General features: G+C 39.1%; 3 protein-coding genes and 1 pseudogene across 9 annotated transcripts in view; 1 reads left to right on the top strand and 3 right to left on the bottom strand.

Annotated features, from left to right (window-relative positions):
* TSG101 (tumor susceptibility 101) overlaps window positions 1-2767 on the bottom strand; it is a 42158-nt gene extending 39391 nt beyond the window's left edge. Inside the window, exon 1 of one of the 2 annotated variants that reach the window (XM_043452425.1) lies at window positions 2592-2767. In XM_043452425.1, the coding sequence (XP_043308360.1) occupies window positions 2592-2633 (42 nt within the window). In that variant the 5' untranslated portion in view covers window positions 2634-2767. The remainder of the gene's footprint in view (window positions 1-2591) is intronic. The other variant, XM_043452426.1, reaches the window with a different exon arrangement.
* Window positions 2768-3589: 822 nt separating this feature from the next.
* LOC122431242 lies at window positions 3590-4857 on the bottom strand (annotated as a pseudogene). The gene has a single exon (XR_006266468.1). The product of XR_006266468.1 is annotated as an NADH dehydrogenase [ubiquinone] flavoprotein 2, mitochondrial-like (transcript).
* A 141-nt stretch (window positions 4858-4998) lies between these two features.
* On the top strand, window positions 4999-6762 carry LOC122431240 (phosphoglycerate kinase 1-like). Its single transcript, XM_043452424.1, has one exon. The coding sequence runs from the start codon at window positions 5076-5078 to the stop codon at window positions 6327-6329; it is 1254 nt and encodes a 417-aa protein (XP_043308359.1). The 5' UTR covers window positions 4999-5075; the 3' UTR covers window positions 6330-6762.
* A 169-nt stretch (window positions 6763-6931) lies between these two features.
* UEVLD (UEV and lactate/malate dehyrogenase domains) overlaps window positions 6932-27961 on the bottom strand; it is a 55367-nt gene continuing 34337 nt past the window's right edge. For 3 of the 5 annotated variants that reach the window (XM_043452419.1, XM_043452422.1, XM_043452420.1), the window contains 5 exons: window positions 23612-23782; window positions 22436-22609; window positions 13685-13748; window positions 11504-11627; window positions 6932-9756 (listed from right to left, as the gene is read on the bottom strand). In XM_043452419.1, coding sequence (XP_043308354.1) covers window positions 9589-9756; window positions 11504-11627; window positions 13685-13748; window positions 22436-22609; window positions 23612-23782 — 701 coding nt within the window. In that variant the 3' untranslated portion in view covers window positions 6932-9588. Of the gene's footprint in view, window positions 9757-11503; window positions 11628-13684; window positions 13749-18842; window positions 20613-22435; window positions 22610-23611; window positions 23783-27961 lie in introns of those variants that run through there. The other 2 variants (XM_043452421.1, XR_006266467.1) reach the window with 2 other exon arrangements.

Raw genomic sequence — 27961 nt, 5'->3', positions numbered from 1 at the left:
TCAGGGTCTCTGATCAAACACACCTCAGGAAGGCCTTCCTTTACTGTCTATAAAACTGCAACCTATCTTATCCTCACATTTGAGAACTATCGCCCTTTCTTGCTTTACTTTTCTCCAAAGCACTTAACATCCTCCAACATGTTACTTAATGAACTTACTGAGTTGTTTATTCCTTCTATGAGAATTTAAATTCCACAGGTATAGAGTTTTCTATCTGTTCACTATTGTATCCCTAGAATCTAATAAAACAGTGTGAAGTGCATTACAATCGCTAATGTATCAGCTCTCTCCTAACTAGCTGGTAGTGACTCCACCGACAGGAATGCTGTTACATACAGCATGAAAGAATACAGGTAGTTGTCTGTATGAAAAATCTAAATAATTTGTGTAAAGCAAGATGGACCAACAGTATAGATATACCTCTCTTAATTACAAAGATGATGACAGAGGAGGATGTTAAACTAAAAGCTATATTTAAGTTGGAAGCTAAAAGTTGCTCTAAGGAAAAAAATAACGGTAGTAATATATAAAAAGATAATAATGTTGCATGTCAATCATACTTCAAAAAATATATGTCAAAGCAGGTAGCCCAAAGTAATATGATGGGTGATGAAGTCCCACAATCAGATAAGAGTAAAGGGCCATCACTCTAGCAATGTGTCCCAGGTCGTGGCGACCAATTCCTTCATTGGGCCACATCCAACTGAAAGGATAACAACTGAAGCTAATCCTCCACCAGAAGGAAAAAACTCCACAAATAGCTTTTATTATCCCACTTACTACTCCTACATATCTACATATCTATCTGTGAACAAGCTGGACAGAAAAGATGCCAGGAATCAGAAGTGACATCACCACTTGTAAGAGACTCAATTTTTCAGGTATTGGGTCAAGAACCAGATGAGAGACAAATGTTCTCTCCCACCTCTGCTCTATGTCCTTTTTCATAAAAAATTATTTATTTTTAATTGAAGGATAATTGCTTTACAGTATTGTGCTGGTTTCCACCAAACTATGTCCTTTTTTGCTCTGAGGATATAAACAGGATGGAGGGAGGAGATGGCAGGTGTAACTATAAAATATCTTTAGATGTCTTGCCTCTGTCTTCGAAGGCAGGCTCCTCAACAGAAAGTTTAGGAAACTTAACTATGGTTTCTAAAATTCCAAACCAATATTTGAATATTCTTGTCCTTATATATAGGTACTTTGATACACATACATGAAGGAATAAACTTTAAGGGCAATGTAATCAATTAAAAGATTTTTTAAAATGCTATGGAACAGACACCCTTCAGTTACATAGTATATAAAATAACATACTTGGAAAAATTAAATGCTACAACACAGATCCAGGCCACAGTTTTCTAAGGCTCCCTGAAACTTCCTCTGCAATTAAAGATAAGTTTACTCTATCAAAAGAAAATCAACTATATTTTAATTAGAAAAAAAGAAAGAAAATCAGAAGCCTAGAAGATATGATTAGAAAAATCAAAGAGTAGCTTTATTTCAAAAACCATCAATTTCTCCTTAGAGATTATTTGCTCTTCAATCAAAGACTATAGGGATGATTTTACTGGGTGAAAAAGTATATTTTCAGAGAAATAAGTTTACACATAATAATGTGTTTAATAATACTGAAAGTTGTTTTAAACTATTTCACTTTCTACCACTCTTATTTTGACAAAAGTATCTAAAGCTAAACCTGTTTAACTGGAGAATATTCAACTCTCAACCATTTCACATACATCTTACTCCCATTAATTAGCTTTGATAAATTGAAAAACAAACACAAAGCAACAAACAAACCAAAAAACACCCAATTCACTCTGGTATCAGGTGCCATATTTTTAGTTGTTAAACTAATTCACAGCTTTAAATGCAAAATGCCTACAGGCTTTTTTAAAAAAGGGAAAAAACCAAAAAACAAACCCACACCAGTCTTTAACTATTTAGATTAAAAATTTCAACGTAAATAAACTGGCTTTATAAGCAACATAAAATTAAAAGGGAGTCACTCTGAGCAAATCAAAGACCCTGGAATGGTAATGGAATTCTATTTCACCCGAGGTAATGAGCTTCTCAGGACGTTTCCATTTATGATTGAGCCAATTCAACCAACCGCGGGGTGGGCTATTGAGCTGCGTGAAGAATACAAACTGAAAAGGACACCACCTCAGGAAGCCGGGAGGGAAGGGCGAATAAGAATGAAGAGCCCTGCATTGGGACATGAAGGAAGCGGTGCCCAAGACCGAGTTTTAAGTACAACCCCCTCCTTCTGTTGATGAAAACTATGCTGCCCCACAGACTGCTCCAAACTCTCTCCCCGAAAAGAGGGCGGGCGGCAGGTGGCAGGCGGCAGGCGGCCTCGGCTCCGCTCCATTGTTGACCGTCGCCGCCCCCCGGCGGCCCCGGTCCGGGGACTCCGGCCCCGGGCGACAGGCATCCTGGCGCGGGCGGCTGCAGAGGTGGCCAAGGGGAGGCCCGGGACTTCGGGCTGGCCTGGGGGGCTCGCTGGGCTGGTCGGGCAGGCCCTGGCGGCGCGGGGGGGAGTGGTGGGTGTGCGCCGAGAGGAGAGCGCGCCGCAGCCTCACCTTAGACACCATTTTCTTGAGCTGGCTCTCCGACCCCGCCATGGCCGCCGCCTCGCGACTCCGGTCCCTGCAAGCAGAGGGTCAGCCGCTCCGGGGCCGCCCCAGGCCGCCCCACACAACCGCACACAGACGAGCCAGCCCCCCACCCCCCCGCCTCTAGCAACAGGAAGTCTGCCTCCACGCCAGCGCTTCCGCTTCCCTTACGTCACTTCCGAGGTCGGCCGTGGGTAGGGGTTGACGGCCTAGGTCAGGTCCGGGGAAACTCGTTCCGAGGGTAGAGTTGCTGAGCCGGGATAATAAGATCGGCCGCTCTTTCACAGTTGCCCTCACACTAAAAGAGCAGGTGCAGGGAGGGTAAGCAGTAGGAATGCCTTTCCGGTGAGGTTTAATGACTGATGCGTCAAGTGGGAAGACTGGATTGGAGTCAGAAAACTGTTCTGCCACTGACTTAGCCTTCTGATAATTGCAGGCAAGTGCACGGCTGGCTCGGGCTTGTTTTTTCCAACTCCAAGAGGAAAGACTTGCATTAGGCGATGCCCAGGGTCTCTCTGGTTATCAGGTTGTTTTTCATTTTTAAGCTTCATATTACATTCACAAGGGCAAAGTGCAGAGATCTCATTTCACAGGAAGTCGGGCAGTAATTTCTTTACAAGAGACCATTCACTTAGGTCAGAACTCCACTGTGCCCGACATGGATGATAATACAGGCTAACTTTTTCCTTAGACTTGGTGTGTGTACCAGCCTGTCCACTATCAAAATCCAAGTCTTTGAAATCAGGCTCCGCTTCAGATCCTCATGGTCTTGTACAGTGCAAGAGTAGGTACTTTTTTTTTTTTTTGAAATTTGACAGAATTTTTATTTCACAGCACCCTAATATTGATGAAAGTGAACAGGCAGTTGAAAATGGTGCTCTGAAGTTCTGACATGATACTTAACAGCTCTAAGTTGCTAGGTTACAAGCAAGGTGTACACGGATGGAAATGAACAATATAAAAAATTTAGGTAGATAGGAGATTCATATTTTATTTCTCCACTGACATATTTACAGTTGAATATAAATTAAAGGCCTGCTTGCACACCAAACCCAGGTCCTTTTGGTGGTTCAGTCAAAAAGGTAAGACCTCCAGCTGGCTCACAGGAGAAGCGTCCACTCCTTGGCCCAGGTTTTGGGATTTTGCCAGCCTTGAGTTCATCAATAATTTCTTCAATATCCTTAGGTGTCAGATCCTCATAGTAGTTGTCATTTATTTGAACCATTGGTGCATTTACACAGACCCCTAAACATTCCACTTATACAAGAGTGAAAAGTTTGTCAGGTGTAGTCTCCAACCTTTATTCCAAGTTTTTTCTGAACGGCCTCCAGTATCCTGTTGGAGTTTCGAAGCATGCAAGGCGTAGTAGTGCAGACTTGATATGTGATATAACTGGCTTTCGATTATACATTATTTAAAAAGTTGCCACTTCATACACTCTCATTGGAGGTGCTTGTAAAATGTCTGCAGCCTTGTTCATAGCAGAGATGGGCAGCCATCCATTCTGTCTCTGGGCTAAACCCAGAACTGGAAGCACAGCTGCTGCCTTATGCCCTTCTGGGAAGTTTTTCAAAATGGCCTCTATCCTCTTACAGTTTTCTGGTGTGAAATCAGATGGAGTTGCTGGGTTATTCTCAGGAGTATCTCTGTGCACAAATAAGCCTCCTTCAGCTCCATTCTGAACAGCTGTCTCAGGCAAATTTCTTATGTCTTCCCCAGTGGGCGCCGCCGAGAGGAACATTGCCGGCCAAACTGCGGGGCCTTTGGGCCTCACTGGGCGCGGTCCCGAGCGGTCGGCACACATGGCGTGCGCGCTCAAGAGTAGGTACTCTGAACTGAATTTCTACTACCCATAGAAATTCCTCATGGTCATTTATATTAGTCATTATTGCACCTCAATACCGGTTTTATAAGTACAATGCCATTCAGGGCACTTGGGTTTGAGGGGGTGTGAAGTATTATTTGGATAATTTTAGCATCGTGGTACTGAGGAACAGGCTGTAGTATTAATTTTCTTCTAAATTGGCATCTAAATGAAGGTCACATAAACAAAGAGGGCCTAACTGAAGATACGTGAAAGCATCATTACGTATTGTTGCAAACACACACACATAAAATATTCTTTTCTAATAGGTATCTCTCTTTGGACGCTATATACTAGTTAAGCATACAGCTTCAGTCAAATTAAACTATAGGACAGTCTGTCCTTCCCTGTACCTCTTCTTTGTCACTTAAAAATATATGGTTTTCAAGCTATTCTTAAAGACACAGCTTATTAGCCAGAAGCACCTTCAATTAGAGCAACTCTGCTTTTATCTATTGGAAGAATGTAGATTATATATTTTTCAAAAGGCTTTGTTAAAAATAATTTTTAAAAGTTTGAAAACAGGAGTCGGTCTCATTCTGTCGCTGTCGCTTCCCCTGGCCTCTCGCTGCAGCTGAATTGCCAAGATGTCGCTTTCTAACAAGCTGACTCTGGACAAGCTGGATGTGAAGGGGAAGCGGGTCATCATGAGAGTAGACTTCAATGTTCCTATGAAGAACAACCAGATAACAAACAACCAGAGGATCAAGGCTGCTGTTCCAAGCATCAAATACTGCTTGGACAATGGAGCCAAGTCAGTTGTTCTTATGAGCCACCTGGGCCGGCCTGATGGTGTCCCCATGCCTGATAAGTACTCCTTGCAGCCAGTTGCTGTAGAACTCAAATCTCTGCTGGGCAAGGATGTTTTGTTCTTGAAGGACTGTGTGGGCCCAGAAGTGGAGAAGGCTTGTGCTGACCCAGCTGCTGGGTCTGTCATCCTGCTGGAGAACCTTCGTTTTCATGTGGAGGAAGAAGGGAAGGGAAAAGATGCTTCTGGGAACAAGGTTAAAGCTGAACCAACCAAAATAGAAGCCTTCCGAGCTTCACTTTCTAAGCTAGGGGATGTTTATGTCAACGATGCTTTTGGCACTGCTCACCGAGCCCACAGCTCCATGGTAGGAGTAAATCTGCCAAAGAAGGCTGGAGGTTTTTTGATGAAGAAGGAGCTGAACTACTTTGCCAAGGCCTTGGAGAGCCCCGAGCGACCCTTCCTGGCCATCCTGGGCGGAGCTAAAGTTGCAGACAAGATCCAGTTGATCAATAATATGCTGGACAAAGTCAATGAAATGATTATCGGTGGTGGAATGGCCTTTACCTTCCTTAAGGTGCTCAACAACATGGAGATTGGCACTTCTCTGTTTGATGAAGAGGGATCCAAGATTGTCAAAGACCTGATGTCCAAAGCTGACAAGAATGGCATGAAGATTACTTTGCCTGTTGACTTTGTCACTGCTGATAAGTTTGATGAGAATGCCAAGACTGGCCAAGCCACTGTGGCCTCTGGCATACCTGCTGGCTGGATGGGCTTGGATTGTGGTCCTGAGAGCAGTAAGAAGTATGCTGAGGCTGTTGCTCGGGCTAAGCAGATCGTGTGGAATGGACCTGTGGGTGTATTTGAATGGGAAGCTTTTGCCCGAGGAACCAAAGCCCTTATGGATGAGGTGGTGAAAGCCACTTCCAGGGGCTGCATCACCATCATAGGTGGTGGAGACACTGCTACTTGTTGCGCCAAATGGAACACGGAGGATAAAGTCAGTCATGTGAGCACTGGGGGTGGTGCCAGTTTAGAGCTCCTGGAAGGTAAAGTCCTTCCTGGAGTGGATGCTCTCAGCAGTGTTTAGTACTTTTCTGCCTTCTGGTTCCTGTGCATAGCCCCTAAGTCAACATAGCATTGTCTGCATCTCCATTTGGCATTAGCTAATGTCTTCCCCCTTGTCAATAATCAGCTAGTGGCCAAGAGATGTAGTGCCAGGAACCCTTAACAGTTGCAGAACATCTCAGCTTATCTTTGCTGTACCTGGGAATTGCCTACATTCTTCAAGATCCCATTTGAGTTTCTTAGAGACTAAACCGTTGTGCATTCTAGAGTACATATATTTATATTATGCCTGTTAAAGAAAGTGGGCTGTGTTAGCTTAGTTCTCTTTCTGAAGTAGCTTATTCTGATTAGCTTTGTCATTGTTTCACCACTCAGCATGGAAACAAGATGAAATTCCAATTATTGGTATGGAGGGAGATGAAGTTGGTGATATATTAAATAAATAAAAAGATCCATAAAAAAAAAAAAAAGTTTGAAAACAACAAAATCCTTTCTCTTCATTTTGCAATTAAGCCACTTAAAATGAAGTAACTAAATATCCTGGGGACTTATGAATCATATGAAAGAATCTTTCTCTTCAATCTGAATAAATTTCCTTCCACTCAATAAATTAGGAATCTCCTGGTAATTTTCAAGTCAAAATTTATTTTATTCATTATTCTTGATATTTAATAATAATTATTTGATACAATGTAAGTTGGAAAATAAAATATTTATGTATTACAATATCAAAGAAGTATAAACCATAACAAGTAGAGGGAATGCATGATTTTGGAAAGATGAAAAAAAAATGAAGGTTAACAGAAACATCATGAATGTCAAATTATCACCAATTCACACTGAGATGGTGGTGGTACTACTTAACTTATATGTGATTCATAATACTCAACACTCAAGAAAATATGTGCTAGAATTACTTCTGTATTGTGGGTTTCTGCAGGGCAAGGACTATAACTATTCATCTTTTTTTCTTTTATTTTTTTGCTTTTTTATTCCCTCCCCCACCCCACCCCCAATTTTTTATTATTCACCTTTGACTACTCATTCTAACACAGTTCTTGGAGTAACAGTACAGTCAGTAAATATTGTACTGACATGTTTCTTTTACAATGCAGTTAATTCTTAGCAATTCCTCTATTTATATAGTATATTGTAATTAGGTTATTGTTCAAGAGCATAATTAGGTATCTGGTATTAGAAAAGGCTAGTATAAAAACACAAGCACTGGTCCTTTTAGTTTTACTTTCCTATTTCATACAAAAGGACAGTGAGGATACACTGTTACAGTTAACACCAAAATAACCTATTCATGTAGTGAAATTACACAGAACTAATGCTCATTTCTTCAAATGTCCAATGTTTTTACACCTTCCCAAGCATATTAAATACTTTTCTTTTTTCTTAAACATGGAACATTGAATAAATTTCACCTTTTCTTTCTGATTTAAGCTCATCATTATAAACATCCATTATTATGCTAAATCAGCATTAGTTTAACTACTTCCTCTCTGCCTAAAATGTGTCTGCTCTTATAATCCATTGGCTTCCATCTCACTGACCAGGTTTAGGTTCACCTATAAAATGCTTTCAAAGCACCTGGGACATCTTCATATTACAGTACCACACTTGGAACTGTACATTTATTTGTGAGATTTGTCCCTGTACTAGACTGTAAGCACCGTGGGGGCCTGTACCTAGTCCAGGGTTTGCTCACCATTGTATCTGCAGTGCCTAATACGGCACCCGGTGCATAGCAGGCTCCAAGTCTAGACTATCTGAATCACTAAATAACTAAACACCTACTGCAGTGCATACAGCTCGCCTCCCAAGCTATTTGCTAAGGGAAGTCAAAGAATCAGTGTTTCTAAAAAATAATGTTGAAGAAAAAAAGCCCCTACATGAAGAGTGTAACAGTACAGACCCCAGCTTTAGGGTCTTGTTTTAACTATTTTGACTCTTAGGCTTTTTTCCTCTTCTAGAGTTTAGAAAAAGTAGAGGTTGTATGGATAAGTGTCCCTTAGTCATGAGATTTTGGCCATTAAACCTCAATTTCCTCCTCTACAAGATTATGGTAATAGTCCCTACCCCAGTGGGTTACTGTGAGGATTAATAAATAATCCTGAGGAGTAAAACAATAAAGTGCTTTTCACACTGCCTGGAATATTGGAAGTGTTGATGCTAGCTGCTGCTATTAGTTATGTGTCACATTCCTAATATGCTGTCTTTCACATGTGAAGATGTTATTTATCCACCACCAAAGTGTATGCACCCTGAATCATTTCTTCAGTAGTTAAAAGATGCACCCTGAATCATTTCTTCAGTAGTTAAAAGATGCACCCTGAATCATTTCTTCAGGAGTAGTTAAAGGATGCACCATGAATCATTTCTTCAGGAGTAGTTAAAGAATATGCTCAGAACAATCAGCCCATTCAACCTCTTCCCAGTAAGACCAATGCCTTTACAAAAGCCTCATATATTAGCTTTAAAGTAAATGCTTGGCTTTCATTCATAACCTATTTCCATATAAAAATATGCATGTCTCTATGGCTCTACTTATGGCATGGTGTGTTCTTGAGATGTTGGAAATCTTATATAGCCCAGAAGAGATGATAGAAAACTGCAGAAAGGACAGTCCTGCTGGATATTAAACTACACTTCTTGTTCATATATTTAAAATTTTCATTTTCCTTTTTACTATATTAAAGTATGTGTACAAGAAAAAAAAAGTATGTGTACAGTTCTTTTCCATTTTTTGGTAGCTAATTAATTTGAAGAGGGAAAACAAAATGCTTTATTGTTCATTATTATGCTTTTTACCAACATTATTTTAAAGAAGAATTGTAAATAGCATAAACTAGATCCTTTAACGTAGAGCTAGCACAGATTTTGAAACACATACTGGGCCTTCAGCTTATGATGTTTATTGTAACTGTTAAAGGGTAATTTTCTTGTAAAAAGTCATGATTTTTAAAATATTCCCAAAGTGCTGAATGTGCTAATTGAGGATACGTAATTTTTAAATGATGTATATCGCAGATGAATGTTTATCTCTGCTTAGGTTTAAAGAACAGTACAGATGATTTCAAGAACAGAGAAAATTAGATTTTTTTCCTTCTCATCTAACTACCTAAGGATTTAAATTAAAAAGCCAACCAAGAACCACTGACCTTAACCAAGCAGGTTGTAAGGATAAATAGTAAGATACAGAAGTTCTCCACCCTCTATATATGTGTTGGTAAAATTAAACCACCTTTCCTTTCAGGTAACTCTGAGCTTTAGAATCAAAGTTTTAACTGTTGCTGGAGACCATGGATGGAGGATGCACTGCTCTGGAGTTTCCCAGTCGCTGTTTCTTCTTTCACTGTGGTCTTGATGACTTCAGACACTCCACTCGTTCCAAGGATGCAAGGCAAACTTAAAAACACTTCACTATTTATATCATAATATCCCTGAAAAGAAAAAAATTGGGATTAGAGCTGAATCACTGCAAAAAAGTTAATACCACATATATGGGTATTTTCTTCCTTTTCTGGTCCTAGCACTACAAAGTGATATAAGCTGAAATTTTTAAAAAATTTGTTCATTTATTTTCTAAACTCCAGTTACTGTTTCAGAAAATTGTTTATGAGATGGGAAGAATTTGGTCAAAGATACTCCCTTTATGGGGAAGTAAGCTAGCACCCTGCAATATGGGTAACAAGCTGGAGGTAAAGAAAAAAGACTGTCATTGGTTTGATGCCTGGAGCACGGAGGGGAAAGCCCAGGGATGTAGTGGAAGGAGGTGACCTGTTGTGTCCCAGGGACTAACTTTCTGAGCTCCCTATTCAAAGCTGGCTTTATTCCATTGACGCTGGTGCTCCTGCATCTCACAGGTATACCCTGTGTGTCTGTCCTCCCCTCTCTGTATTTCATTATCCCCATTCCCCCTCCTGGACATGGGGAAGGTCAGCACTGAAAGGGTTAAGCAGCAGGCTTTGGTTCATGGATTTAACTCCTTGGTAAAGTAAATTAGGCAGTGCCAAAGGTTGTGGATTTGATCCTTGGAGGAAATGTGGGCCTTACAAAATGGGAGAGTAAATTCTGAAGAGTTTTATTGAAGAAATAAGATATTTTTTATATCTTTCTTCCTGGAGACCCTCACTGTCATAACTTTGTTCCTGTTGGTTTAGTTAAACATGGAAAGTTAAGATGTTGTGTCCACCTGCCTTGGAGCAGACCCAGGTCTGAACTTTTTCAAATCCTTGATGCATTTAACTTGAAGGATCTGAAACATGCAAGCATAGGTTACATAGTTCAGATTTATGTTCTATTGGAATAAGTTTTTCTTTAATGTCTGAAAGCATAGTTTTATGGTAGTCTTTTTTGGGAAGAATCCAGTATTATCTAAAATTATTGGCAAAGTTAAATATATTTTACATAAGAAAGTTTTTAGAATGTTGAGAAGTAACTGAAAAAAGAGTGATGAGTACATGTTTAGGCTGAGATAATTTATTTCAATAAATATTTCAAAAGCCTTATTTTAAAATGCTGTTAATAAATTTCTGTGATTTTTTTTTCTTTTTAAATTTGTTTTCCTGAGAGCATAGCTACTTATTTTTATTGTAAAACAACAACAATAATAAAGCAAACTCTCAAAAAAAAGAAAGAAAAAAGATTGTTAGAGTGGATTCCCAGGGGAGGGGCTTAACATGGGCTCTGAGTGCAGTCAAATTTGGTAACCTGTTTTCAGTTTTCCCTTCCATGTTTTATTTCCCTTCCAGTATTTCTAAGTTTTTGCAAATATTTGGTTAAGCATTTGTGCCTCCTCTTAGCTGTGCTTTAGGGACTTTATACTTGGAATAAAGCAGTAAAGGACAACCTGAACTGGAGAAACAGACTGATGACCAGCTAAGACCAGTTGGCATGTCAGCCTGGGGTGACCTGGCTGGCTGAGGAGATAAATGACAACCAGAAGTTTATGGAATATATAAATGCTTTTTGGGAATTCCAAAAATTAATGGGGGTGAAGGGCAACCTGGTAGAAGTCCAGACTTCCCATAGCCAAGCAAGATAGGGATTAGACCAAAACTATCTTCTCCCATGTGTTACTCTAAAAGCTGGTGATACTGAAGACACCAGGTTACAGTGTGAACAGCACTTTTTTTGTTATATTAATACTATAAATATTTAAAACTATGATGAGAGAATAGCAATTACCTTTGCTAAAACTGATACAGAATGTACTTTCTTTTTATCATTCACAATACTGTCAAGCAGGTCAGCTACTGATAGTCCAACAGACCATGATCTTTGACCTTTTACCCTTAATAGTTCCATGGCCCTAGGTTATAAAAAACAAAACAGACAAATCATGATTTCAGAAAACGCACAACATATGTATGTTTAGTTTTAGCTTATGTATAAGGTATTAATTAGATATTTTTATGACACAGAAGAGTTATATAATTGTTAGGAAAACCAGCAGATAGCCCAGTAATTAATTAAGCTTTTCTTAAAATATTAGGCAGTCCACAGTGAGTCAATACAGATGGCCTAATAATATAAAAAGATGCTTACCACCACTAATACTTACTAAATATGAGCTAAAACAATAAATACATCAATTTTGCCCATCAAAATTGGCAAAGAATAAAAAGACTAATGGGCTTCCCTGGTAAATCTGCCTGCAATGCAGGAGACCTAGGTTCAATACCCCTGGGTTGGGAAGATCCCCTGGAGGAGGGAAAGGCTACCCACTCCAGTATTCTGGCCTGGAGAATTCCATGGACTGTACAGTCCATGGGGTTGCAAAGAGTCGGACATGACTGAGCGACTTTCACAAAAAGACTGATAACTACTTTTGCAGAAGCTACAGAGAAACTGGCATTTCTGTAACTGCTGTTCAGAGTGCAAAATTATTCAAGTTTTTAAGAGGAAGATTTGGCAACACCTGATCTAAAATTACTCTTCCAGCAATTTGTCCTATAGCAATATGCTCAACTGTGCAAAGATATACGTGTAAGTATGTTTGCTTTGTTGAATACAGAAAAAATTTTGGAAACAATTCATCCAAAGAGGACTTGTTAAATAGATCACTACCAAATGTAGCACCATATAGCTCTTGACAAGAACATAAAGTACATTTATGTGTACAATATGGGGAAATATCCAACATTTACTATTAAGGAAATAAAGCAAGTTGCAAGATAATACGAATAGCATAAATGTATTATAAAAACAACAATAATGATGATAATTCTTGCAGAAGCATGAGAAACCAACGTTTGGATACATGGACGCTAAATTGTTAACAGCGGTTGTTTCTGGAGAATGGAATTACCCCTGCTTTTCACTTTTCGCTTTACAGATATGTGCAGTAGTTAAGGCTTTATCTTTGCTGTACACCAGAAACTGACACAACATTGTAAATCAACTACACTTCAATTAAAACACAAAGTTTTATAAGCGCATACATTCTTTTTGTAACTAATTAAAAATTATACAAATCAAACAGACATGTTTGAATTCATTCCTCTTGAAAGCTATAAATGCAGGATTATAAAGAGAAACAGATTAGAATGGATTATACAACATACTACTATTCTCAATATGAGACTATTCTTTCCAGTTGTTACAGTCTAAAAACCATAAACTGAAGGTTTAAAAACCTAAAATCACCTGAATCAGAATTCAGGACAGGATGTTATATTATGAGACAGTAAAACAACAAATGGCATGAAAATACATAGTATGTAGAGTATGGGGTCAAGACCCCTAGAAGGCCTCTGAACAAACACAAAAGATTCAAGGATCTGTGCATTATACTTGGTTTCTGCCTGAAATTATAATGGGGGTTATCCATTCACATTAGACTAATTTCCAAATGTATTTTAACTATGATTAATAAATACATATTGATTTTTAAGTGGTATGGGCCAATTCTCCTCTACCTTTAAGAAAATAGCCAAAATCCTCAGATACAGGATCCTGTATCCTAAATATAGAAGTGGTAAATCACTGCCTACAAATAAGGAGTCTGTTCCACCCTTTAAAAAGTCAACTGCATGGAGAAGGCAATGGCACCCCACTCCAGTACTCATGCCTGGAAAATCCCATGGACGGAGGAGCCTGGTAAGCTGCAGTCCATGGGGTTGCAAGAAAAAAAAAAAAAAGTCAACTGCATATCTAAATATTAGGCTTGCAAAACACTCTTGGATCTACTTTGAGGTAAGAAATCAAAGAATAGAAAATACTGCTCCCATGCACTCTGGATTTGTCCATACTAGTTAGTTTTGTTTGCAGAAGCCTGGTAAGTACATGCCACGCAAACAGCCATCATGTTAGCTATGAATTGTATGGTTTTTAGTTGGATACATGCAAATCTACATTCAGCGTTACCTGTTGGACAGCTGCATCTGAGAGTCATGATTTGTTACTTCCCCTTGGCCACTCCATATGGGCACTAAAAATTAAATGAAAAATTGATTATTATCTTGTCAATAACTCTCTTAGGAGTAATGTGATAAAGGATCATTTGCAGTCAAGGGTACCTGTATCAAACTTCATGAATATTTCCCCCCTGCTGGATAGTTACATACTTCCACTGGCGGCGCTAACTGTGCTGTACTGATTGCCTGGGGTGAGAAGACATGGAGCCGTAGTCCCCTCAAAACATGATCCCAGAGTCTACTTGCAGCCCGTTACCTGTTCTCTCTCAACAACACTGGGTCATTTTACTGACTGAGTAGAAAGACTTTCTCAGCAGGCAGTGTATAATAGGCTCCCACGTGCTGTAAGCCCTTGGCATTTGCTCCTCTGGGAACCACACAGACTAATTTCTATCACCAGATGACAAATAATTTGGTCACCTACAGCTTCCCTGGTAGCTCAGCTGGTAAAGAATCTGCCTGCATTGCAGGAGATCCCTGTTTGATTCCTGGGTTGGGAAGATCCCCTGGAAAAGGAATAGGCTACATACTCCAGTATTCTTGGGCTTCCCTGGGAGCTCAACTGGTAAAGAATCTGCCTGCAGTGCAGGAGATCCCTGTTTGATTCGGTTGGGAAGATCCCCTGGAGGAGGGCATGGCAACCTACTCTAGTGTTCTTGCCTGGAGAATCCCATGGACAGAGGAGCCTGGTGGGCTACAGTCCATGGGGTCACAGAGGCCAGATACGATTGAGCGACTACGCACACACACTCTGGATGAGACTCCACGACTGTTAGAGAGCAGGGTCCTGTTTTCTAAGAGCATATTTGGGTTTTCCATTTCCTCTCACTACACCGTTTATAAAAACAATTTAAAAACTCAAAGCTATACATGTGAAATAGATATTTATACCATACTTTAATACGAAATTTAAAGTAACATTCTGAAACCTTTTTAATAGTCATTGATTTCTCATCACTGTGAAGACCTTCTTTGATACAAATCTTTGGGTAGGCAAAATAGAAATACATGCAGATATGTAAGACATATTTTACACTTAACAAGTCTTCTTTTTCTTTGTTTTATTTTTTTGCTGCACCGTGCAGCTTGTAGGATCTTAGTTCCCTGATCAGGGACTGAAACCAGGCCCCGGCAGTAAAAGTGTCAAGCCCTAACCACTGGACTGCCAGAGAATTCCCACAGCTCTTCTAAACTGCATTAAAAATAAGGCCATCAGCAACATCAGCAACAAAGGACACTTCCCTTCCTCAAACTGACTGTAAGATTCCGGGGGGCAGGGATCATGTGTCCTTCTGTGTCCTCTGGCACCATTTCTCTACCAAATGAAAGAATGCACAAGCGGTAATACAGAATCGACCTCACACACAATCTGTAATTATAGTAAACAGAGAGGAAAACATACTTGGAACGGTTAAGTTGGAAAACATGGAAAAGTTTTAGAAGTTTTTTTTGCTTTTGTATACATACATATTTGTAGATATTAAAAATCAGTTTTCATTTTTCTCTATGGTTCCCTTATTATTTAATGTTAATGGGGTCACTAGAGATTGCAGTTTAGATCTTTAAGTTTCCCCAAGACAGAGAGTGATTGAGCTAGAAAAGAAATGTACACTATCAAGATGAACAGAATGGCATATGGGATTTTGTATCTCCCCTTTTTGGGAGAAGATGATTATGGCTTTGACTTTACAAAGATTTTCCTATGAGAAGAATTCAGGACATTTAGAAGGCTGAAGTGAAGGGGAAATCATTATTCCCTGATAGAAATGAAGTTCACAGCAGTACCATGGCAAAATCTTGAGGACTACCCCTTTCACTGTAACAGACTGGATAATTTGTGGGAGATCCTCAAAAGTCCTCAAGGAATGCAGCAGCTTCCAGACAGACACTTGAGCATGTCTGGTTCGATTAAGTAAGATTAAAAAAAAAACAAAAACCTCAGCATCAGTGTCTATGTCAATGACAACCACTGAAGGTCATAGAAGTTCTTATATTAAGTAAAAAAAGCAAAACCAAAAATTGTTACATGAACAATACAAATGCATGTGGAGAAATTACTAAGGGTCTTTTTTTTAATGTTTCATTTGAATAGGACTATACATGAATTATTTTCTAAAAACAAGTTTGGTACATTATTAGTATTTTCACAATAGACAGAAAATTGCAGGGAAATGTCTGCTAGATGAACAAGCATTTACAGACCTTAGGAAAATAAATAAAAAGGGAAAGGTAGGTATGGGAAAAGAAAGGACACCAAGAAGTCTGGAATTTAATTATGAGTATTACTGCTATTATTACAAACGTAATCACATGTTTCATCTTTCCTCTCTGAGTTGACTTTTAAGAGCCATGAGAAAACAATGTTCAGAGAGATGGAGAAAGCTTCACTATATTCAAATTTGCTTCTGACACAGTCATTAGGATTTTCAGTTAAGTTTAGATAGACTTAATTATTTCATTTTTTGTTCACTTATTGCCCAACCGTTCACACTTCCTAAGTGTGTATTTATCCTAGTTTAAAGATCCCTTTCAAATATTGCATCTAATCAATCCTTATCTTTCTGGTTCTATTCCTTAAGAACAGTAATCCTCTGATCCCAAAAATTTTAATTAAAAATGACCATGGGATATTTTTTTTTCCATTACACATAACACCTACCCCTTAGGTAAGACTGATGCACACAGCAGAAGAGCTAACACTGTTTTGAGGTCTAGTCTCTGGATTTCTAAAACATCACTTGAAGGAGTTACCTGCACTTTACATGATTTCACTATCACAGCTAAAAACAGCAGCTCCAAATCACGTGTAATTAATTTGGTGGAGCACAGCAATGACCTATGGTTACAAAAAGATGGTATCAAGATCATTCATTCACTTCAAAACATATTTACTGAGGCCACTCCAAGTTCAAGGAGGTTAGAGTCTCGTGGGGTGAAGACAGGTAAACATGCAATTATAACACTGTGATAAGGAGTATAATAGAGGCATGAACTTACTTAACCTGGAGAAGTAAGGAAGGCTTCCTGGGAGAGGAGGCACTCAAGCCCAGTCTTGGAGGATAAGCAGGACTTAGCCAAATGAATGGATGTTCAGGGAAAGGAAGTATCAGGTGCAAAGGCAAGGAAGCTTGAGAGAGCATGAGCCCCTCAGGAAGCTGCAAGCTGATCATGTGACTGGCATAAACTGCTTGTCAGAATGGCAGAAGATGAGGCTCAGGAGGGAAGCAGGAAACAGATCCTGAAGGGTCTTACATGTCATGGAATTCTTCCCCATGTCATGCTGTAATTGTCATTTGTAGAGGAAATAACTAAAGAGAATAATTTTACTTACACATATCTGTTATTCTTATAACTGTTTCTAAATCTTAATGTTGCCTACTTCAAAGTGTAGTTTTCCGTGTCCCTTTGCCAATTTTCTCTTCCTCACCATCTTTCCATCTTGATCACTGTCATAACAGCTACTATTTACTGAGTGTTTATCTGTGCCAGACACGATACTAAAGCCTTAAGAGAAATTATCTAATTAAGTCACCACAAGAAAAAGTACAGTTTTGCAGTCAGACCCAGGGTTCAAATCTCAGTTCTGCCCTTACTATATGTGTAATCTTGGACAAGTTGTTAAACTCACTGAGTCTTATGCTTCCTTGTATATTGATTTGGAAAAAACCACCACCTCCTTTTTGGGGTGTTTTTAAATTTTAAATGAGATTACAAAGCATTTAATACACGCACTAAGCACTGAATAAAAAAATAATTCTAATTTTGCTATGGTGTCACCAATACAAAGACATAACCAACTGGTGTCTACCCATGAAACCAGCAGAAAGTGAGTCGCTCAGTCATGTCTGACTCTTTGTGACCCCATGGACTATAGCCTGCCAGACTCCTCTGTCCGTGGGATTCTCCAGACCAAAAACAATGGAGTGGGTAGCCATTCCCTTCTCCAGCAGATTTTCCCAACCCAGGAGTGGAACCCAGGTTCTCCCACATTGCAGGTGGATTCCCTGGTGTCTGAGCCACCAGGGAAGCCCCGCAGAGGAAAACCAGCAGAGGGAGCCTCTAACCCAAGGGAAGACGACCTATCAGTGCACATGTGCCTGCTAAGTCACTTCAGTGTCTGACTCTGCAGCCATATGGACTGTAGCCCACCAGGCTCCTCTGTCCATTGGATTCTCCAGGCAGGAATACTGGAGTGGGTGAGCCACGCCCTTCTCCAGGAGATCTTCCCAACCCAGGGACTGAACCTGCATCTCTTGTCTCCTGCACTGGCAGGTGGGTTCTTTACTGCTAGCACCACCTGGGAAACCCAAGAATACTAGAGGGTGTAGCCATTATTCCCTACTCCAGAGAGATCTTCCCAACTCAGGGATGGAACCCTGATCTCCTGCATCGCAGGCGGATTCTTTACCGTCTGAGCCACCAGGGAAACCCACCAATCAGTGGATGTAATTATTTCTGAAACAAAGTAGAAGACATGATAAAAAGTGATCTGACAGCAGTCCAAGGCTCAGTGGTAAAGAATCCGCCTGTAATGCAGGAGATGCAGGTTTGATCCCTGGATTGGGAAGACCCCCTGAAGGAGAAAATGGCAACCCATTCCAGTCTTTCTTGGAAAATTCCATGGACAGAGGAGCCTGGTGGGCTACAGTCCATGGGCTCACAAAGACTCAGACACGACAGGGCATGAACATGAGACAAGACTAGACATAGGGAGATGGGTTGGGGAGTACATAAGTAGCTTCACTGGCATTCATAATGTTCTTAATTGAGTATGGATTCATGAATGTTTGGTCAACTATGTTTTAAAACAAATATATACATTATATATATATATTCTCTGTATCAAATATTACATAAACTATATTTAAGTAATCTCAATTCACATCCATCTACATCTATTTCTAGTTCAACTCTCTACTTGAGAGTTCCATTCCTTGTACTTTTTTTTTTTTTTAATATTTATTTATTTATGTTTTGGCTGTGGTGGGTCTTCGCTGCTGCATGTAGGTCTTCTCTAGTTGCAGGGAGTGGGGGCTACTCTTCCTTGCGGTGCATGGGCTCTAGGCGCAAGGGCTTCAGTAGTTGCAGCTCTCAGGCTCAGCTGCTCCAAGGAATGTGGAATCTTCCTGCACCAGGGATGGAACTGGTGTGCCTTGCATTGCAAGGCAGATTCTTAACCACTAGACCACCAGGGAAGCCCAGTTCCTTGTGCTTTTACCCTACTTCTCTTGGACCTCTCTTATGGCTCATCAATACTGCCTATTATAGTCACTTTCTGTATCAGTCTCTAACCTGCCTAAAGACAGGGTCTTTATTCATTTATGTAGCTCCAACAGCAGTCAGCAAAGTGTCTTAGGTTTACTCATCGAGTCACACCATCCTTTATTTTCTCTTTACAATTTGAGATATTCATATAACCATAATGTAAAATGTTCTTATTAATTCAAAAATTATAATTTAGGGGATTGGTTACATTTTGGTATTCCAGTACTTAAAAAGAATGAATGATATCTATATATGTTATTCTGCAGTCATTTCCAAGTCATAACAATTAGAAAGAAGGCAAGGTGGAGAATGATGTATGATATATATTTCATATGCTTGTCCTTACACAGAACATTTCTAAAAGGTGGCACTGCTTCTAGAGAGAGGGACTAGGTGTCTGGCATAGAAGGGAGACATTTTTCACTACATTATCTTTTTGTACTATTTAATTGTTTTGCAATGTGAATGTACGACTTTTTCAACAAAAGAACAGCTTAACAATTTACCCTTTCAATAAGGAGAAGGTACACAGACAAAATTCAAATTGGATCAGAATAAACAGCAACTTTATGAAAGAATAAACATCTTGAGACAATATATGGTTAATTGCATTTAGCTAGCAAAAGCTTTTAACTCAAAGGAATGAAGGAATCTGTGCGATGATGTGATCAGGAAAAACTTCAAAGCATAAGTAAAAGAGGGACTTAACTGAGACCTTGAAGAATAAGATTTGAATATGCTGAGTGAGAAGGAGAAGGGATTATGAAAAAAGTAAACACAGTGGGCAAAGATCCCTGTGGCTGAAGCAAAGCTGTGGGGCAGGGCCGAGATGCACAAGACCTGGTTTTAGTCCTTCTCTGACCTGAAAAGGCTCTTGGAGCGGTCACTCCTACTATTCCCGCATTTATTGCTGACTCCCTACCACAAACTGTAATCGTTGACCCTTTGAGTGGCTTCCAGCTCTCTAACAACATGACTGCCTCCATAACTATAACTGGGAAGGAAGATTAGGGCTGTATTTTGGGACTACTTGAATTGCAAGTAGAAGAATTTAATGATTTGGTCAGAGGAAGCCTGTGAAAGTTTTTGAAAAGAAGAATGTGATTTAGGAAGACTGAATTAATATGTGAAACATACTGCAAACCCTGTAAGTTTTAGCTAATATCATTATTAATTTGGCATCATTTATAGGGTACACTAGAGGGAAAAGAGCAAATTAACTGGGAGATTTACGATTATCAGACAGGCAAGAGATTAACATGGACCAGAACTCAAATGGCAAACATTTGGGGGTCTTGTGTTTATTTGAATCCCTAGACATGTTACTCAAATACATCTCATCCAAGTTCTTATTTGCTCCCCTTTTCTCATTCTATTGATTAGTCTTTAGTGTCAGTAAGCATTTTGAGCCTGAAAAGCTATGTCTGCTTGAATCACGTAGTCAGGTTTTATAAAGGTTTATTCTACTGCCTGAGTCAGTCTAGCACTGAACTTTCTAGGTAGCCAGTGCACAGTTATACAGATTTTAAATCTTCCTCCAGTTCTTGAGTTAAATGATCACTTCCTCACAGGCAGAGAAGTTCTTTTCTACATTGTGCTCTACCCCTCAGCACCTGTAGGATGAATAAAGTAGTAATAATACACTGTAAGAGTCAGACACGACTTAGCAACTGGAACAACAAAAACAACAACAACAATACACTTTAAATGAGGAAGTAATGAAATTCCCTCCAGATTACCTTTTCAACATGTCACTCGCATGCTCAAATACCTTTAATAGTTCCCCTCTGCCTGATAATCTTTCCAACCCTTTATCAGGTATTCAAGAAAAAAATACCTCCAAAATGAGTTACCAATCAGTTATCAACCAAGCTTATCTGGTTGAAACTCTGCAACAACCAGTCTAGATTTTTTTATCCCATGAATATGCCATACCTAAGTGTGTGCCTTTGCATGTTTTCCCATTCCTGGAATGTCTCTTTCACTCTTTGCCTATTTATTTGAATCCTATTCATTCTTCCAAAGTGCAGTTCAATGATGGCCTGCATAGAATTTTCTCCAGTCATTTCAACCCATGTTAAATGCTCACTCGTAAGTGTCTAAGCACTGGAAGTCTAAAATATATTCATTCTGGCCCTTAATAAAGAGAGTATCCTATACTTTTAATGTCAGCCAAAATAGCTTTATTAAAAAATTTTTCTTATTGCTCTAAAATAATTTTTTTAAAAGATTTTTTGATGTGGACCATTTAAAAAAATCTTTATTTAATTTCTTTTACAAGATTGCTTCTATTTCATGTTTTGGTTTTCTGGCCCTAGGCACGTGGGATCTCAGCTCCCCGACCAGGGACTGAACCCAACCCTCTGCACTAGAAGGCAAAGTCTTCACCACTGGACCACCAAGGGAAGTCCCTGGAATAATTTTTAAGAATGGTGAAGGAAGAGGCTTTGCTCTGTGCCTCTTCTGGATCACACTGACATCTTACAGTAGTGAGCAAGTATACTTGTTTAAAATGAATAAAAATGAGCAAATTCAGGAAAAAGCACTTTAATCACCAGACCAACCTGACTTTACAGCATGAGAGAAATAATAAAGAAAAAAGAGGTTATTGAATTAAATAGGGAAAGCAATCTTATGGGACAGGAAAAAAGGCTTTCAAATCTAGGGGGACTAGATTTTATGAATGGTTTCTACGGTAGGGACAGAGCATAAAGCAAGTAGCTGGTAAAAAGAAAAAAAAGGGGGGCCTTAAGGGTAAATAGAGTGATATTCTGTTTAAAAGGTGAGAAAGAGAAAGAGGTATGCACCTAGGGAGAAAGTCTGGACTTAGGAAAGGTAAGCAAGACTGCAGGATGGGAAAGTAAAGGAAAGAGTTCTGTACATGCTGTGTGTGTGTGTGAAAGTCGCTCAGTCATGTCTGACTCTGCGACACCATGGACTGTAGCCCGCCAGGCTCCTCTATCCATGGGATTTTCCAGGAAAGAATGTTAGAGGGGGTTGCGATGCCCTCCTCCAGGGGATCTTCCAGATCCGGCGATTGAACCTGGGTCTCCTGCATTGCAGGCAGATTCTCTACCGTCTGAGCCACCAAGGAAGATCTATGTATGCTTTAGGGTTTATTTAAATGTTGCTCTCCAGAAAATTAAACTTTTAAATTCATCCTGGATGCTGAAATTCAAATACAAAATATAAAAATAAAAATATATAACCTAAGGAGTCTTGCCTTTTATTTACAGAAAAGTAAATACAACTAGAATGACACGTTTGTAGAGTTTATTCACAATACAGGGCCCCACATACAAAAGGCACTCAAATGTGGAAGGAAAACCAACTAGGCTCCACAACTGGAGTCCCCAGAACTGTGCATATGTGCATACCATGGCCTCTGATGATGTAGATTATCAATATACATAACTAATAAACATGTATTTCTTACCTTTGTCTTCTCCCTGCTCACCAACAACCCATACTTCTTTTCCTGAAGTCTGTGCCTTCAAGACATTTGTAATAATATATTGTAATCTCTGTGAATCCAGATTGCACCCAATTCCAATCACTCGGTTTGCAGGAAATGCACTCAGTTTCCAAGTCACATAGGTCATGATTTCCACTAAATATTACATGCAAGGTGAAAATATAAATTATTTTTTAAAATATACTTCTAGCCTAGTTCCTAAACAAAATATTTTAATAAGTATATCAAAACCTGTATATATTCTTCTTAGGTCTTAAATGCACTATGAAGCATTATTTATTTTTATTATATAAATTTATTTTAATTAACAATTAAAAACAACTAACCAGTATTCAGCATTTTACATAACTTTGTATTAAATATAAAATTTTAAGAGTGGAAAACAGATCATGTCCTAGAGCAGTTAAGGATGAAAGATGAAAACTGGGTATAGAAAACCAGAGGATAATTTTTTTCATTGATCAAGTTCTCTTTTACATCTAGCTTAAGGTGAATTTCTTCCTTGAAATTAAAATACTGATTCATACACCACCACCATGTAGTACAGCATTATCAACAAAAACACAACTATTTTTTTATTCTGTGCCAAAAAGATGTCAGGAATTTAAGACCAACGTCTTTCAATTAATTACTGTAAGAAAACAAGTGAAATGCCTATCATACTCCTCTATTGGGAACATTAAAAAAAAATCTGTTCACTCATTTGAGTCCAGTACCATCTAATCCTTTGAAAAAATTTCTCAAGTAATTTGAGAAACAATTTAAAATAAAAAATGTTAAAAATCCACTCTGGCCTGCTCACTATAGCATCTTATGACACTTCCGAGTTAATAAAATATCTTTCCTATAAGATATTGCATCATGGGCGTTTAACTGTTTTCTCACTGTGAAAGGCATGGCTAACATATTAATAGTAGTACTGCATAAAAAATTTTAAGTTGTAACCTTCTAGTTAATGCCAGTCAGTAGTAGTAACTGGCTGACAGGACGTGGAAAGTGCTGCCTTGTTCATCAAAAGAGCAATTTAACTGAATACTCCAGCTGTCCCTTTATAACCCTGTTTTATGACTTTTATCAGAAATGGCAATTCTACTGAGGCACTGGGCCATCAAATTCATTTAGAATAAAACCTTATACCTGGTTGAGATGCAACGAGCAGGATACCGTGCTGACTATAATGTCCCAGAGCTGGGACAAGGGCTCTGAACATGTCCACATTGCTCTGTACCACATCGAGGTAGGACTGAGAACTACCCAGAGAGTTGACTGTGAAGATCACCACCTTGGAATGAGCAGAGGCAGACAAATCTAATGAATAAAAAGAAACAGTCTGAGCTCAAGATAAAGGTTTTAACCAAGTTCTTGTTCATGATGATCAGGTTTCTCTTTTCTGCAATTACACAGCTTTTAGCAGTTGCTTCCAGATCAACCCTGTCTCCACAGGAAGGATAAGAAAATGCTGAGATCTGTTCCAGAAAGAGAATTAGAAGCAACAGTGTATCCCAAGGGAGGAAAGAGCAGAAAAGATAAAATAAATTACAGGATCCATCCAGACTTTACAAGCAGGGATTTGGGTTTTTATATAATTCACAATTTTCTCAGAAAAATATATGCTATAGGCAGAATGCACCTATAATCACTTACATCACTGATTTTTAAACTGTTAAGTTTGGGAGTCCTAGAGTTCCTTGAAAGTGACTCAGAGACATGCAGGAATAGTAAAAAGTGGAAAGATGGCCGGCAGGCACAGCTTCATGCTGTTTACTTTGACCTCTGCAAGCAGTGCACTGCTGCTTGTATCTGCTTTATTTATTAAGGATTCTACTCCAAAGAGGAAAAAAATGATTTGAAAATCTTTAAATAGTGTTGGCTCATTTTCTACTTTTTCTTACATTGAAGCCCAGTATCTTGGTTTTAGGTTCTTCTAATGGGACTTACATATAAGCAACTGTTATGACGTAGGAAAAGCAGCTCAGAATTCATGCCTCTACTTATGCACACTTAAGCTATTTTACAACTGCATTACTTTCTATTACACAGTATGTCTTGCAGTAAACTGAAACTGAAGTCACTCAGTCGTGTCCGACTCTTTGCGACCCCATGGACTGTAGCCCACCAGGCTCCTCTGTCCATGGGATTTCCCAAGCAAGCGTACTAGAGTGGGTTGCCATTTCCTTCTCCAGGGGATCTTCCCAACCCAGGGATCAAACCCAGGTCTCCCGCATTGCAGGCAGCGCTTTGCTGTCTGGGCCACCAGGGAAGCAGTGTCTTGCAGTAAGTACATGCCAAAACAGTGGCCAGAACTGTCAGCATCAGAAACAGCAGAAAAATAATAAAGTAACTAGAGAGATACCAGTTCAGTCAACACGTATAAATCTTTATTAGCATCCTAGTGAGACAATGAGTAGATCCCAGGGTTTACAGTCTTAATTAAGCCTCTTAAGGCCATTTTTCTAAACAAGTTGAAGAAGGGAACCTGTGTGCAATGTGTCTGTGAGATGCATTATTCAATTTTAGTTCATATTCTGACACAATTGTGAGGGTAGAGATCCAAAAAAACTGAAGTCCTAGATTTTAATTATGTTTCTCCATGAGTACTCTTAATTCCTATGTTCTAATGCTCAGAGGAAATACCTGGTGATGAGTCTAAATCTCAGTACTGGAAGACATGAGAAGTGAAAGGTATATAGTTAACACTTCCATACCACTTCTATGTGCCAGGTACTGTTCTAAGACCTTGACATGTACGTACTCATTTAATGTAATCCACAACACACTGTGGGGTCCATATCATCCCCATTTTATAAATGAGGAGTCTGAGGCATAGAGAAGTTTAGTAACTTGCTCAAAGTTATAAAGCTAGTAAATAGCAGAGTCAGAATTCAAGCCCAGGCAATCTGGCTTCAGAGTGCTGTTGAACATTATGCTGTATTTAGAAACTCAGTCCTATACTCTCATAAAATGGAAGGAAATTGATATCTGGAAGGATGAGGGAGCTTGTCCATATTATTAAATATCAGTGAACAGTTAACTATGACCCTACAACCAAGACAGGCCCCAACCTATCTTGCCAGGATTTTTCTTTTCTTTTCCTCCTGTAGCTTCCTCTACTTCAAATGATGGAAATGCCCTCACCCTCAAGGATGACTCTGAAGTAAACAGAGCAATACCAAGTGCAAGAAAGGCTTCCTGCTTCAAAGCCTTTTACTCTCTCCATAGGCCTGGGGTGGACTCCAGGCTTCTGTAAGTTTAAAAAGCACACAGGTGATTTTCACACAAGTGATCAACCTATAACCCACTGACTATTGAACAAATTTTACTTTGTTCTGTATGTCAGCAACAACTTACAATATTCAACTACTGAACATTTTTTTCTCCAGGCACAGACATACCCATACACACATTTTTCTCATATATGCAGAGACTATTTCTGGAATGAATCATAAGAAATTGGTAACAAACTTATTTGAAATGCTAGTGTGACTAAAGTCACAATCTCTCTGAGCAATCTATAAAATAAACTAAGAGCAGTAATGGGATATGAATACATGTAAATTAGCTAGAATACATTACTGATTCCCTGAAAAAACATGGCATCTATAATTATTATTAAAAGATAAGAGACCAACATAATAGTGTCTTCAGCCAGGAAATGACATGATCAAAATAATATCATAGGATAATTATTCTATTAGCTCTGTTTAATATAAAAGAAATCAGCAAGAAGGAAACAGGAACCTTCTTATACTGCTGGTGAGAGTATAAATTAGTACAACTCAAAAATATTTATTTTAAAAAACACCTTTTGTGAATTCCCTGGCAGACCAGTGGTTAGGACTCTCTGTGCTTCCATTGCAGGGGGTAAGCACTGAATCCCTGGTCTGGGAACTAACATCCTGCATGCCTCAAGGCACAGCAAAAATTAAAGAAAAATTTTACTTAACATAAACAGAAACAACTTTTGATCCAGTAATTCTACTTTATCCTACTGGGTAGAGAAATACACAACGATTTTTACATTACAATGTTCTCTGTAGCATCATTTGTAATCACCAAAAAACAAACAAACAAAGAAATTAAATGTCTACCAAGAGGAGATACTCATCCATATGATGGAGTATTATTAAGAAGCTGTTCAAAGAAATACAGGTATTTAGATCTCTATGTGCTGTTAATAATGATCTTCAAAATGATACTATAAATTCATCAATAACTTTAACACAGAATTGCCATATGACCCGGTAATTCCACTTCTGGGGACATCCCTAAAGGAACTGAAAAGAGGTGTTCAAACAAATACTTGTACATACATGCTCATAGCAGCACTACTCACAATAGCAAAACGATGCAACCCAAATGTATAGCAACTGATAAACAGATAAATAAAATGCGGCACATCCACACCACAGGATATTATTCAGCCACAAAAAGGCGGGATGCACTGATACACGCTACAATATGGATGAATCCTGAAAACATTCTCCTAAGTGAAAAAAGCCAGGCACAAAAGGTCACATGCTATATAATTCCATTCATATGAAATATCCAGAAAAGGCAAATCCACAGAACAGGTCAGTGATTGCCCGGGCCTTGGGGAGAGGGAAAATAGGGGAGTGATTGCTTAAGGTATGGAGGGTTTCCTTCGGGGGTGAGAAAAATGTCCTGGAACTAGATAGTGGTGATGGTCGCATAACACCGTGAAGTGCCCACTGTCCCTAATGTAAATTTGCGCATATGTATTGTAGCACAATAGAAAGAAAAGGGGGGTAAAAATATTACGTGCAAAAAACAAGTGCAGAACCAGTTTCCCCAATCTGACTCCTAAAGCAACTACTCTTTTAACAGTTCCTCACTATTTCTCCAGATTTAGTCTATGCACACACTGTTTGTTTATGTATATATAGTATGTACATTTGCAGGGTCATATACACACATGTATATCCTTCTCCAAAGTATTTTAGCAGCTATCTTAAAAAATCCAAACGGAGCAAAGTACAACCCTAGGATGATCATCAATGTCTGTCATGATGGGGCATTAGTAAAATGTCAAAATGAGCTTACTTTGTAGTAATTATTAATGCGCTTTTCCATATCATAGAACATATCTGAGATGTTAGTAACATTAAATCACTTCATATAAAAGTAATTAAACTGTTATCAGGAATATGCAATCAAAATTAACAAGGGGAACATGAAAGTTACCCCAAAATAGTACGCATTCATTCAAAACTCCTTACTTGGTGGCAAGCACCAAACCCTATATATCTACTCCAAGGACTGTGGTCTTTGAAACAACAGTTACTGATGGTTAATGAGATACACAGGAAGAAACAGTTTCCTCAGGTCCTAAATGGGCTCACAGCCTCGAGGGTCCATGTACTAAGCAGTCTCTCCTGGAGAGATTCGGAAGGGTTAAGAGGTCCCTTAAGAACTTCAGTACCTGGAAACGGCAGGCACAAGACAATACTCAGCTCCCCAAAGGATCCT

The sequence above is a fragment of the Cervus canadensis genome, chromosome 29, assembly GCF_019320065.1.
Source record: "Cervus canadensis isolate Bull #8, Minnesota chromosome 29, ASM1932006v1, whole genome shotgun sequence".
Taxonomy (NCBI): Eukaryota; Metazoa; Chordata; class Mammalia; order Artiodactyla; family Cervidae; genus Cervus; species Cervus canadensis.
Note: the sequence above shows the minus strand (reverse complement) of the source record. Positions and strands in the feature narration are given on the sequence as shown.

Coding starts and splice junctions, on each gene's coding strand:
- LOC122431240 (XM_043452424.1), top strand. CDS start 5,076: ATGTCGCTTTCTAACAAGCTGACTCTGGACAAGCTGGATGTGAAGGGG.